The sequence below is a fragment of the Zootoca vivipara genome, chromosome 1 (genome assembly GCF_963506605.1).
Source record: "Zootoca vivipara chromosome 1, rZooViv1.1, whole genome shotgun sequence".
NCBI lineage: Eukaryota > Metazoa > Chordata > Lepidosauria > Squamata > Lacertidae > Zootoca > Zootoca vivipara.
Genome location: NC_083276.1, coordinates 120,866,151 through 120,879,055, shown reverse-complemented (window position 1 = coordinate 120,879,055; position 12,905 = coordinate 120,866,151). Strand labels below are relative to the sequence as shown.

The window sequence follows — 12,905 nt, the reverse complement described above, 5'->3', positions numbered from 1 at the left end:
AACCTCTTTTTTTCTCTGCTTTTTTCTCTTAGCTTTAAAAAAAAGGAATCCTGTTATTCTTGAAGGGAACTTAGAGCAAGTGTTTATTCCCAAATTCACACAGCACACAAAGCAAGATAATCTAGAATCGGCTCCTGAGGCTCTTTCCTCCTCTTTCTGTCATGAAACAGACTTGCCTTTTCCTTATTTCGTTAGTCGGCTTCAGCCCTGCTTAAAGTGGTTTGCCAGACACAGTTCAAGTAAAATGCACTAATTGAATAAGGAAGAAGCTGTGGGGAGTTACCTCCCCTCTCTCCATCGGTTGTCTTTTCCTATGACCAGACTCATCTTCAATAGGTTAATTGTAGTTCTGTCTGGAGTGTGTTTACCATTCGTACAGTGCTTCCCACACAATACTGGTTTGCAAATGCTTCTGGGAGTACCTTCTTTTGCAGGCTGCATATCCAGATATTTTTTTTTAAAAAAAAACACAGAGAGAAAAATAAACATTGTGCATACAGCTATAGATGTGTATCTACAGCTGCACACAGAGACATTTCCAAACACACTAGTAAGGTTTTGATGCAGTTTGCCCTTCACTAAAAATGCTGTGTAACTTTGTACAGTATCTTAAGCAAAACACCTACATTTCCTCTCCGCATGTATGCTGGATAGGTAACAGAGCATGTTACTTCTATCTTATAACTCAAATCTGATTTCACAAATTATGGGAAGCCCAATACTTTACCAAAGCTCAAGTTGCAATAACCTCTGCAGCAAATTCAGCATTATTTAGCCCAGCATTGTGGCTCTCTAATTTATTTATTTTTAATTACCCCAGGATTACTTTGGGTGTATAACTAGAATACCATAGTTCAGTGCAGTGTGTGTGTGTGTGTGTGTGTGTGTGTGTGTGTGTGTGTAATTAGGGTCAATAAGTCACTTTTGCTCTATGGATGGTGTTTCCATTTTTATTGCACAACCAGGACATGGCTAGGAACGCTGAGATGTTAATTAAATCAATAGAACACAATCTTGACGGTTTTCAAGCCAAATATGGCTGTTTGGCTTCATACCTTGCTATGCTACACACTCCCCGAGTAGGATGGCAACTAGCTGAGGTCTGAAATCTGAGCTGGCATTCATGAGCTGAACCTCCAGCCAGATTTGTTAGCCTGCCTGTCAAAACTGGAGGAAAGGAGCTAGGTCTCCTTTCAGCAGCTCTGCCGAGAACCTGGCATCCCTCCTATTAACCTGGAGGTGATCAATCTTCATTGGAATCAGACAGCCTATCACAAAAAGCACATAGCCTGTTTATCTTTATTATTAGGGGGCTTTGTTCTGTCACTGCCTGGAGAAATTCCCATTCTAAGACTTTGGACCAGAAGATTTAACGGGGAGGGGTACAGAATCATGTTGCTTTGCAACCAAATGCTTGATTTTTGTGGAAATGGAAACTACTTTCAATGAAGGAGGAGGAGGAGGAGCTGGGAGATTAACAGGGACTGCAAACTCCTCTGGAAACGGGCAAGAACAAGGCAAAGTGAGGATGAAAAGACAACCTTTCTAGATTGCACATTGCTTCATCAAACAATGCTAGGTGTGCCACATACGTTGAAAAGCAGCTGCCCCTGTCTGATATTCTTTGCCAGACCCAAAGCTGACAGTGTTTTTCTCTTTGCGTTTGAGGTTATGATGACAGAGAAAACGATCTCTTTCTCTGCGACACCAATACCTGTAAATTTGACGGAGAGTGCTTAAGAATTGGAGACACTGTGACTTGCGTCTGTCAGTTCAAGGTAAGAAGATTGATCTCTCCTTCCTTTATTCACTAATGAGAATACAAATCCGGGATCTCCCTTTACAACCCATCACTAGGCAATTTATTTCTCTGCATGCAGAGAAGTCGGAGTGAAAACCTGGCAGCTAGTCTAAGGTGCTGGCAGGGTAGCCAACTGGTGTCAAGAAGATAGAAGACTCTCTGGGAAAATGTAGGTGCTGTTCTTTCAAATGCCTCTTTAGGGTTGTCAGCGTCAGGTTGTGTGTGGCCTTTTTCAGAATTGGGATTTTCTGTCCTTTTTCAATTCAGCCAAACCTATAGCATCTTCTTTATACGTCCAGGAAGCCGCTGAAATAGTTGCGGAGAAGTTGATTTGTAAGATGGCTTTTATATACCAAAGGCAAGTTAAGGCAGTGTGTCATTCAACAATGCTCCTTAATTCACGGGGAGGGAACATTTCAAGCTAAATTGCAATCCCAATTTAATATCCAAGGAAGCTTCAAGGCTGCTTGAACAGACCGAGTCCCATTGATTTTGAGGGTGTTGTTAGTGACCAAACTTTCATGCATTTTGCTGAGACTGAATGTCATCGTAAGGGCTACATCAAAAACTTTAATTGAACTGTGGTGGATGTTTTGTATAGCTTGTACCTGAAAGTAAACATTGCATGGATCATTGCGTAAGTCCTGCCTGTTCCAGGAGAGCATATTTTCACATAAGTCTGCCTAAGGTGTCTTAAATCCACATTCTCAAACAAATATGCAGTAGATTGTGTTGAAGGCAGTGGGATTTACATCCATGTAATGGTCTGGAGTTGATACTCTTCACCCTCCACTGAGGTTCCATTAGCATATCATTACTACCTCTCAACATAAAAGGTAAAGGGACCCCTGACCATTAGGTTCAGTCACAGACAACTCTGGGTTTGCGACGCTCATCTTGCTTTACTGGTCAAGGGAGTCAGTGTACAGCTTCTGGGTCATGTGGCCAGCATGCCAAAGCCACTTCTGGCGAACCAGAGAAGTGCATGGAAACGCTGTTTACCTTCCTACTGGAGCAGTACCTATTTATCTACTTGCACTTTGACGTGCTTTCGAACTGCTAGGTTGGCAGGAGCAGGGACTGAACAACGGGAGCTCACCTGTTGCGGGGATTCGAACCTCCGACCTTCTGATTGGCAAGCCCTAGGCTCTGTGGTTTAATCCACAGCGCCACCTGTGCCCCTTACCTCTCAACATAGTAATTAAGAATTCATTTTATTTCAGTATGGAATCTATATTTTGCTTAGGTGTTCAAGTCTTCATTCTTGTATATTTTTTAATGCATTTAATCTGTACTGTAGTTTGCTGTGCACTTTAAGAGTAGATTTGTTACGGTGAACCAGTATTTCCCAAGCTGGTTCACCTTCCAAATGGCATTGGGCTCCAATTGCCATCATCCACAGGTAACCTAGCCAATGGTCAAGGATGATGGAAGTTGTAGTCCAGCTTCTGAAAGGCACTAGGTTGGAGATGGGTGTGGTGAGGCCAAGGATTCTTTGCATAATTACAAGTGAACAACCACATACACACACACACACACACACACACACACACACACACACACCTTGCCCACCTCACTGTTCAGTGTCACAATATATTAATTTGAAATGTATGTTGTTTGGTTTTAACAGAGGAAATACTCTGCTAAGCTTGTATGGCATTTCATAACCAGTGTCTAATTAAGTATCAGGGCTACATAGTCTTCCTTGCTAAAATTATTCTGCTTGGCACATTACTCTTCTTCACCTATCTCTAAACAGCTACATGGAATTACATTCAAATGTAAATATTTAAGGACGGTTCTTGTCAAAAGGAGAAGGGAACAAGGATACTCTGTAGAAGCCTCTAAGATTCTTAGTTACTTTGCAAGTTGTTCCTTCCCAAGAGATTGATTTAATGCTCTGTCCTTGTATCATTGCCTGGTGGGTAAAAGCAGCAACCTCAGAGCCACCGGCAGTGAAATTAAATTAGACACAGAGTACACTTAGTTTCTTCTGCCTGGTTCCAGTTTGGCTTTGCAGTAGGTTTGAAGTTAGTGAACATGGAAGAATTGGTGTTGGCTTTTGTTTTCTTTTAAAGCAGCAGGTGTTTCCACAAAATAACACAAGTATATGCTATTCGCTTTCTTTAATGTATACCTTAACTTATAAGTCCAATTCCCATGCTGAACAGTACAGTGGTGCCTCGCTTAACGAATGCCCTGCTTAACGAAATTTCCGCTTAACGAAAGGATTTTTCGAGCGGAGGTTGCCTCGCTAGACGAATTCGTTTTATGAAAAATTCGTCTAGCGAATCGCGGTTTCCCATAGGAATGCATTGAAATTCAATTAATGCGTTCCTATGGGCAAAAAAAAATCAATGCATTCCTATGGGATTCGCTAGACGAATTTTTTTGTTATAAGAAAAGACCCATGGAACGAATTAAATTTGTCTAGCGAGGCACCACTGTAACTAAAAAAAAACTTTTTTAAAAAACCCAACAGTGAGTTTTAAATGTTTCTGAATAAATACATTATCAGTGTCTTGCTACAGTTATACAAAATTCATTTAAGGTGCTTGGAGTTCAGAGTATCTGCATTCTCTGAATTTTGTGCCAATTCTCTAACAAGGGAGTCAGTCATTGGGTCTCAGCTCTTCCTGAAAGCCATTTGCCTTGAAAGCTCCCCTCCTTCATCCTGAGTGTGGGGGCGCTGGCTGTAGTTATTCACTGAGCAGGCAAAAACATAGTCCAGGTAGGGTTGCCAATTGGCCCGAGAGAACTTGCTCCTGTGCTTTTAGCGGAGGATTGATCTGCAGAAATCAGCTGGCAAAGCTTTTTCGCGGCGTAGTGCAGATGAGCATTGCTTCCTCCAAATTGCTGCCAGTCAAGTTGCTGCTAAAGGCACAAGTTGAGGGGCAGGTTGGAAACAGGTCCTGGGACTGAGCCCCAGCGAGTCTTGGTCCTGTTTCAGCCCTTTCTGAACTTGTGCTGGAAAACAGAACGACTTAGCAAAACCCACACACACACATGAGGAGTTTTTGCATCTATGTAGGGAATAATTGTGTCTGTCATTGTGTGTGTGTGAGAGAGAGAGAAGGGGTGGGGTTGCGCTGTTGTCAAGTGCTGTGATTTATTCCCACCCCACCTTATATAAGGGAATGGGAAATGTAAAGAGATATTCCCACTTTCTTTCTTTTTTAAAAAAATATTTTTATTGGTTTTTTAACATATAACAACAAAACATCACCAACACACCAACCCCCTGCAATACCTAAAAGAGAAAACAAAAAACACAAAAAACAGGAAACACAAATCAAAACATTAACATAAACATAATAAAAAACAAAAACATACATATACGATAGTTCAAAAACTATTAATCTTTTCTGACATTGTAGGTTGACTTCCTCAGCCCCACTTCCTGTGGTTCATCTTATACTCTCTTTGGCAATTTCATAATCATCATCTTAACATTGTTTCTTTCTATCTTAAACATGTTTATACACTTTAAATTTTAAACCAAAATTCTATAATTATCCTTTTCATTATAGTTTACATATTTATCATCTATGACAACATCATACTCCACTTTCCTTACATATTATATTTCTACCTTAAACATACTTATTCATTTAATTCATATTATAAACTAAAAATTCTCTTCCTTATACCCACGCCTCTCTTCTAAGAACTCCCCATCTCAGTCAAAACCATATTTCTATTATTAACCCTTCTAATCACAAGGCCCCTTTTACGGTCGACAAGTCTATATAAACAGTCCTATTTCGATTCGGGTTACCCTATTACATAATCACTTATAAACTACCGGTATTTATATTCCCACTTTCTGGGTAACTCCAGTTTCTGGAGTGAGAGAAGACTTTGCCCCCTCTTTCACTGTGTGCAGGATTTCAGTTTTTTAACTTCCTTTTTTTGGTATGGCAGAGTGGCATTGAACACTGGGAAGTGGTGTGTGTGTGTGTGTGTGTGTGTGTGTGTGTTTATATACAGGGGAGAAAGATCGAGATGAGATACTTTCTACAGCGCTTTGCCCCCAGGCTATTCAATAAGCTCAGAGACTGAGTCTGGAAATCATGTTAAAGCACACAGAGAAATTAGATGAAAATGGAATGGCTGGGATTTGCCTTCCGGACAATGATGGGAGTACGTTCTGTTCCTCTTACCCTGGACTTGCTCATTGTGCACCTGCTGCTCATATTGGACAAGCCAGTGACACTATAAATGATGGCCATGACTCAGGCTGGCCCTAATACAAGCCAGTCTTCAACAAGGCATTAAGAAAAAGCCACTCCAACATGTCCTGGGTAAGATCTGGACACAATAATATAATGATTCTATGAATCTGTGGTGCGACCCTCCTGTGTCCATTGTTGTTCATTCATCAAGTGCTAATAGTAGCCGTTGGCGAAGGATTTGAAGACCTATGATACTGGACCAGTTGTCTTCAGAGCTGCATTATGTGGCTCCATTAGTGTAATATTAATTGGTGGGACTGATGCTGGCCTTCCAGAGGGCATTCCATCTGGCACAAGCTTTGCCATCCTGCTGCTCTCCAGATGTGCCGGCTGTATCTGATGGGAGTTGACCAAGGCTTGTTGGTGGTACGACTCCATGGGTCAATTCCGGCCTGCACAACTTGTGACCAGCAGCAGTCATTGAATTCTGGCCAGCCAGATGTTTTGGCACTTCTCTGTCTTCTTCCAAAAGTGTCAAGCAGGCAATGAACCCAGGGAGCCTATTTGGTCCCTGGAAGTCTGTCACAAAGGGCTGTGAGCTGTGGCTCACCACAGTGGGACCTTGGTTCTCAAACTTAATCCGCTCCGGAAGTCCGTTCCAAAACCAAAGCGTTCCAAAACCAAGGCACGCTTTCCCATAGAAAGTAATGCAACGTGGATTAATCCATTGCAGACTTTTAAAAACAACCCCTAAAACAGCAATTTAACATGAACTTTACTATCTAATGAGACCATTGATCCATAAAATGAAAGCAATAATCACTGTACAGTCATACCTCGGTTTAAGTACACCTCGGTTTGTGTATTTTCAGTTTAAGTACTCCGCGGACCTGTCTGGAACGGATTAATCCACTTTCCATCACTTTCAATGGGAAAGTTCGCTTCAGGTTAAGTACGGACTTCCGGAACCAATTGTGTTTGTAAACCAAGGTACCACTGTACTGTACTATACTATACCATAATAAATAAGATAGTATTGTAGATGATAAAAATTAAAAATATTATTTTTTAATTGTTTGGATGGGGGGTGGCTTTTATCCATTTCCGCAGTCACACAATCAATCAATCAATCAATCAGTAGCTGAAGTGGGTTCCACATAGTCCCAAAAACAAATCAACCGAAAAAGCCTCTAAAACAAAAATGCAAAATAAATAGCAAAAACAAAAGCGCCAAACTTAAGCCATTCCGGAAGTCCGTTTGACTTGTGAAATGTTTGAAAACCAGGGCGCAGCTTCTGATTGGTGCAGGCGCCCAAGGGACCGTATTTCCCAGCTCCAAGTTTTTGAGAAGCTCATAGAAGGCACGGCAACATCGTTCCTTGGTTTCCTACTGTTTCGGCTTCTGCTTGAACTGGTGCCACAATTCCTTCCCTAGACGTTAACTTTCTGCTGTAGCAACATAATTTCCCTGGCTGCCAAATTACCCACCAAGGAGAAAGGAGGTTATAGGCCCATTGTGCTGGATGTCTGCTGAGGTCAATGGATGAATCTGGCGCTGCCAAACTATCAGCAGCGGCTGATGCACGCGCTCGAAATTGCAAATGCAGCACCAGTCACAGACTGCTTGCGCAGGTATTAATAGTAGCGTTCTGTGCGATGATATTATGTAGTACTTATTAGATCAGCATTACAGAGTAAATTAACAGAGTTAAGGGTGGTGGGGCTGGCTGTAAAGAGAGGCAGTTTAAACAAAGATTAAAGAGGAGAGGCAGTCATGGGAGAGAAAGGCAGTTCCGTGTAAAGCTGGAAATAATGTTCGACAGCTAGGCAGAGAGGTACAAGGGCTGAGAGGCAATAGCAGCCATGCACACTCACCGACACCCCCCACCCTGTCCCATGCTGACCTGTTCTCTCTTGCCATGATGTGATGGGGAGGAGAATCATAGAATTGTAGACTGCCCTACAGGGCAGTTGTTTATCAGCTCCATCTGGTACGCAGGCTGAGACCCTACCTGCCTGCAGACTGTCTCGCCAGAGTGGTGCATGCTCTAGTTATCTCTCACTTGGATTACTGCAATGCGCTCTACGTGGGGCTACCTTTGAAGGTGACGCAGAAACTACAACTAATCCAGAGTGCGGTAGCTAGACTGGTGACTGGGAGCGGCCACCGAGACCACATAACACCGGTCTTGAAATATGTACATTGGCTCCCAGCACGTTTCTGAGCACAGTTCAAAGTGTTGGTGCTGACCTTTAAAGCCCTAAATGGCCTCGGTCCAGTATACCTGAAGGAGCGTCTCCACCCCCATCGTTCTGCCCGGACACTGAGGTCCAGTACCGAGGGCCTTCTGGCGGTTCCCTCGTTGCAAGAAGCCAAGTTGCAAGGAACCAGGTAGAGGGCTTTCTCGGTGGTGGCGCCTGCCCTGTGGAACGCCCTCCCATCAGATGTCAAAGAGAAAAACAGCTACCAGATTTTTAGAAGACATCTGAAGGCAGCCCTGTTCAGGGAGGCTTTTAATGTTTAATAGATTATTTTATTTCATTTTTCTGTTGGAAGCCGCCCAGAGTGGCTGGGGAAACCCAGCCAAATTTAAAATAAATTATTATTGTTGTTCTTATTCTTATTATTATTATTATTATTATTATTATTATTATTATTAGTGATCCCAAGGGTCATCTAGTCCAACCCCCTGCAATGCAGGATTCTCAACTAAAACATTAATGACAGGTGGCCACCCAGCCTCTGTTTAAAAACCTCCAAGGAAGGAGAGTCCACAACCTACCGAGGGAGACCATTCCACTCTTACCATCAAAAAGTTCTTCCTGATGTTTAGTGGGAATCTCCTTTCTTGTAACTTGAAGCTATTGGGCTGGGTCCTGCCCACCCGAGCAGGAGAAAACAAGCTCGCCCCATCTTCCATGTGACAGCCCTTGAGATATTTGAAGATGCCCCTCATAGCTCTTCTCAGTCTCCTCTTTTCCAGGCTTGAACATACCCAGCTCCTTCAACCGTTCCTCATCAGGCTTTGTTTCCAGACCCTTGATCATCTTGGTTGCCCTCCTCTGCAAATGTTCCAGCTTCTCAATATCCTAGATTGCATCACATTGTTTCATCTGCCAACATAAACAATGCTCATTTTAGAGCTACTAAGTATACAGTATTTAGAGTTACTCAAGTATACAGTCACCCCTCATTCCTGGACCTTTGGCAGTAGCTATGCTGCCTACATTAGCAAGCAGCAATGTTTATCTCTGGGCTGCAAAAAGCTTCAATGGCTGGTTTTTGCAGATCACGCCGCTGCTGGGAGCAGTTCAGGGCATCCCCCCCCCCCCTGCTCAGATGACGAAGTGGTTCATGAGAGCTTATTATGAGAGTTCAAGATGTTGGTGACGATGATCACATGTGTCATCTTTAGGTGCTACAGAAACATATGCTGGTTTTGCTACCACAAAATGAAAATGAAAGACCTCACCCTGATAATGTTGGAGATAACCAGTACTGTATAAGTTAGGGATGGGAGAATCTGTCAATTTCAGTTTCTCACGTTTTCAGTCATAAATTCAGTTCTTCACATTTCCATGTCAGTTTACAGTATTTTTTCCCCCAACTTCTTATGAAAATACATCATTTTAGTGTGAATTTCTCTTAATATATACATTTTTGCAAAGCAATTGCCCCACATACAGTGCATTTTTGGGATTGTACTTTCTCATTTTTTGAGATGTGCACCATATATGAGGAAATTGCTTTGCAAAATTGAAATTAATGCACACTTTATTCTACCATATGTGGCTTTATTATTATTATTATTATTATTATTGGTAAACATTACTTGGCTAGAGAACTGCAGTGTAAAATCTGGAGAAGTGCAAACCTCAAAGAATGGATTTCCATTTTGGAAAGTGCAAATGTGGTAGGTTTGCCTTTAAATCAGTGTTTCCCAAACTTGAATCTCCAGCTGATTTTTGGACTACAGTTCTCATCAGCCCTGACCACTGGTCCTGCTACCTAGGGATGCCCTGACACCTCCTTCCCAAAGCTCGGGAAGCTTCTGCCCAGCTTAGGGAGGCACTATGCTTGCTCACGATGTCAGGACATCAGGACACCATGCACAAACCTCAGTCTCCCACATCACCCTCGCAAGCTGGCGCCTCTGGCCCTAACTGTTCCCCTATGGAAAATTTCAAGGTACAGCATCATGGAGTGGAGTCCCCCAAGGACAGAGAGTGCAATTGTACATATCTCGGAGCAGGTCTCTTTGAACTCAGGCAGAAGCTAACTTCTGAGTAGCTTTGCAGAAGCATTACTTGCATATAGAATGGAGACTTTGACTATACAATCATACCTCTAGTTATGTATGCTTCAGGTTGCGTACAACACTGGGTACATACTCGCCGAACCCAGAAGTAACGGAATGGGTTACTTCAGGGCTCGGCGATTCATGCATGTGCAGACGTGCATGCGCAGAAGTGCCGAATCGTGCAGGGAGCATGCGCAGATTCTGCGCTTCAGGGTAAGTACTGCTCTGGGTGCGTACGGGGCTCTGGAACGGATCCCGTTCGTATCCAGAGGTACCACTGTAGTGTGAAAGGACAGGCAACATTTGAAGCTCTGTGAGGGGGAAAGGGTACAGAGAGCCCCCCCCCATCCCGAGGAGCAGCTCCTCCACCAGCAGTAGCATAGCTGCCAAGTTTTCCCTTTTCTCGCGAGGAAGCCTATTCAGCATAATGGAAAATCCCTGAAAAAAAGGGATAACTTGGCAGCTATGAGCAGTAGTGCCAGCGGGGAGGGGGAAGAGTCCAGTGAGGAAGGAGGAGACAGGGCTCTAGCAGCATAGGAGAGCCCCTGCTGCACGTGGGAGAGGAAGAGCGAGAGGGGGAAGAGGGGGAGAAGGAAAACACGGAAAGGAGACCCTTTTTCCCTCCGGTTCCGGAATTACGCAGGAGGAAACGCGGGAGGAGATATGGGGTGCCCAGACTCTTATGTTGGAAGAAGACACGGAGCGCGCCATTCCAGGGTTCTGGGTCAGACTAAGCGGATGTATCCTGTATAGCTCTAGCACTGTAAATAGCCTGCACTTAATAAAAGCATGAAAAGGCAAAGGTCTGGAGAGTCGTTACTCTAGAGTAGTCTCAACGCATTGCCTGTGACACACTCCATTGCCACTTCTGCTACTTCAAGTACTTTCTTTCCTGATCATTGTATACAAAATAGGGCCTCTACCAACAGAAGTAGCAGGTTACATAAATAAGTAGATCCTATGTACTCAAAAGGCAAATGCAGATCAGGTTGCTTGGCATCGCTCGAATGAGTTCTGATCCCTTCCAGGCAGGGCCTTCGTCCCAAGAAACTCATTTTTTGCTGCTTGATAATTCTGCAGGCAGATTAGACCACCAGGCACCCACTGAGTCCGTACGGTAAGGGAACTGTATTTCTCTGCAGAGCACCCATTATGTGTCTGCTTCCACAAGAACAGATGCTAATTCTGTCTTCTGCTAGAGAACAGTCTGATGTGCTCATTAGGGCATTCACTCTTAGGAGTCTTCCCTTCCTTTTAGACCTCCGTACCATCTGTAGGTTGGTTATTGGTTCTAAAAGGGGAGGAAAATAAAGCACGATTGCTTCGTAACTTACAAGGCAGCTGTTGAGGGGGAGATTGTTATAGCTAAACTCAGGGTTGCAGAACCCTGGCAGCTTTTAAAGGAAGGATGGAAAACCTTTGGCCCTACAGATGCTGCTGGGAGTTGTAGTCTATAAAAAACAACAACTCTGCTTTAAAATGCATGCACACAGACTCACGCAGAGCAGGGAAAGGATTATTTTGAGTGTGGACACAGAAAAGGGTGTGTGTGCTAAGTTCTTTCTCTGCTTCAATCAACAACTGTCAGGAGTAAGCAAGCAATATATCACATGGAGTCAGTGAAGTTTTTAAAAAATTATTCAATCTTTATTGATTCTACAATGAATCACAGTTGTAACTCTCCATCAGTAGTGTAAATAAAAGACGTTTTTTTTAAAAAAAGTTGGGAATAAGGTAAAGTTTTCCCCATATTGAAACTCCCCTCCTCCCCAACCTGGGTTCTCTACATTTCTATATCAACTGCATATTAAACAGCATCTATTTTGAAATTTTCCAATACTTCACATTGCAGGAGTCATTCAAAGCCTGCCAAAGATTTTACATGTTTTTACATATTTTACATATTTATCTTTTAAATATTGTCTGTATTTATCCCATTCTCAGTTAAATTTTTGATCTTGATTCCTAACTGTCAATCTTACCATCTCAATGTACTCAGATAATTTTGTCTGCCATTCCACTTTTGTCTGTGTGTTCTCTCCTTTCCAACATTGGGCTAACAGCATTCTTGCAGCCGTGGTTGCATACATAAATAATCTCCTTAAATCTTTCGGTATCTCTACACCTATAATCCCCAGGAGAAAGGCTTCTGGTTTCGAAAGGTTAATTTAAACATTTTTCTTTAGCTCATTGTAGATCATTTCCCAAAATTCCTTTATCCTTTTGCAATTCCACCACATATGATACATAGTTCCTTCTATTTCTTTATATTTCCATCGCAGGTTAGAGCGGGTTCTATACATTTTGTTAGCTTACAGGTTGTCAGTCAAGTTAACACTTTATTAGAAGAAACAAAATCTGCTCAGGGGTGTCAGGCCTAATGAGCACAGCAACTCTTCAGTAGGCCTTGCCCCTATGAGGCAGTTGCATGAGCCCAAGGTCCTCTTCTTCCCACTGCTGCCTAAGTCTCTTCCTCTCCTGGGTCTTTCCCAAGCAATCTGGGACTATGTTGGCATGCCTACCTTTGCTCCTCCCACTTCAACCCTCTCTTGGTCCTAGTGGACTGGTAGGAGGGGAGCTGGTCACAGTAGCAGGAGGAGACACCCTTGCTTCTTCAAAAACCTGACT

General features: G+C 43.0%; 1 protein-coding gene across 1 annotated transcript in view; it reads left to right on the top strand.

Moving 5' to 3' along the window:
* Positions 1-12,905, top strand: part of TMEFF2 (transmembrane protein with EGF like and two follistatin like domains 2) — a 232,862-nt gene that overhangs the window by 1,154 nt on the left and 218,803 nt on the right. Inside the window, exon 2 of the mRNA XM_035132318.2 lies at positions 1,669-1,778. Within this exon, the coding sequence (XP_034988209.1) occupies positions 1,669-1,778 (110 nt within the window). The remainder of the gene's footprint in view (positions 1-1,668; positions 1,779-12,905) is intronic.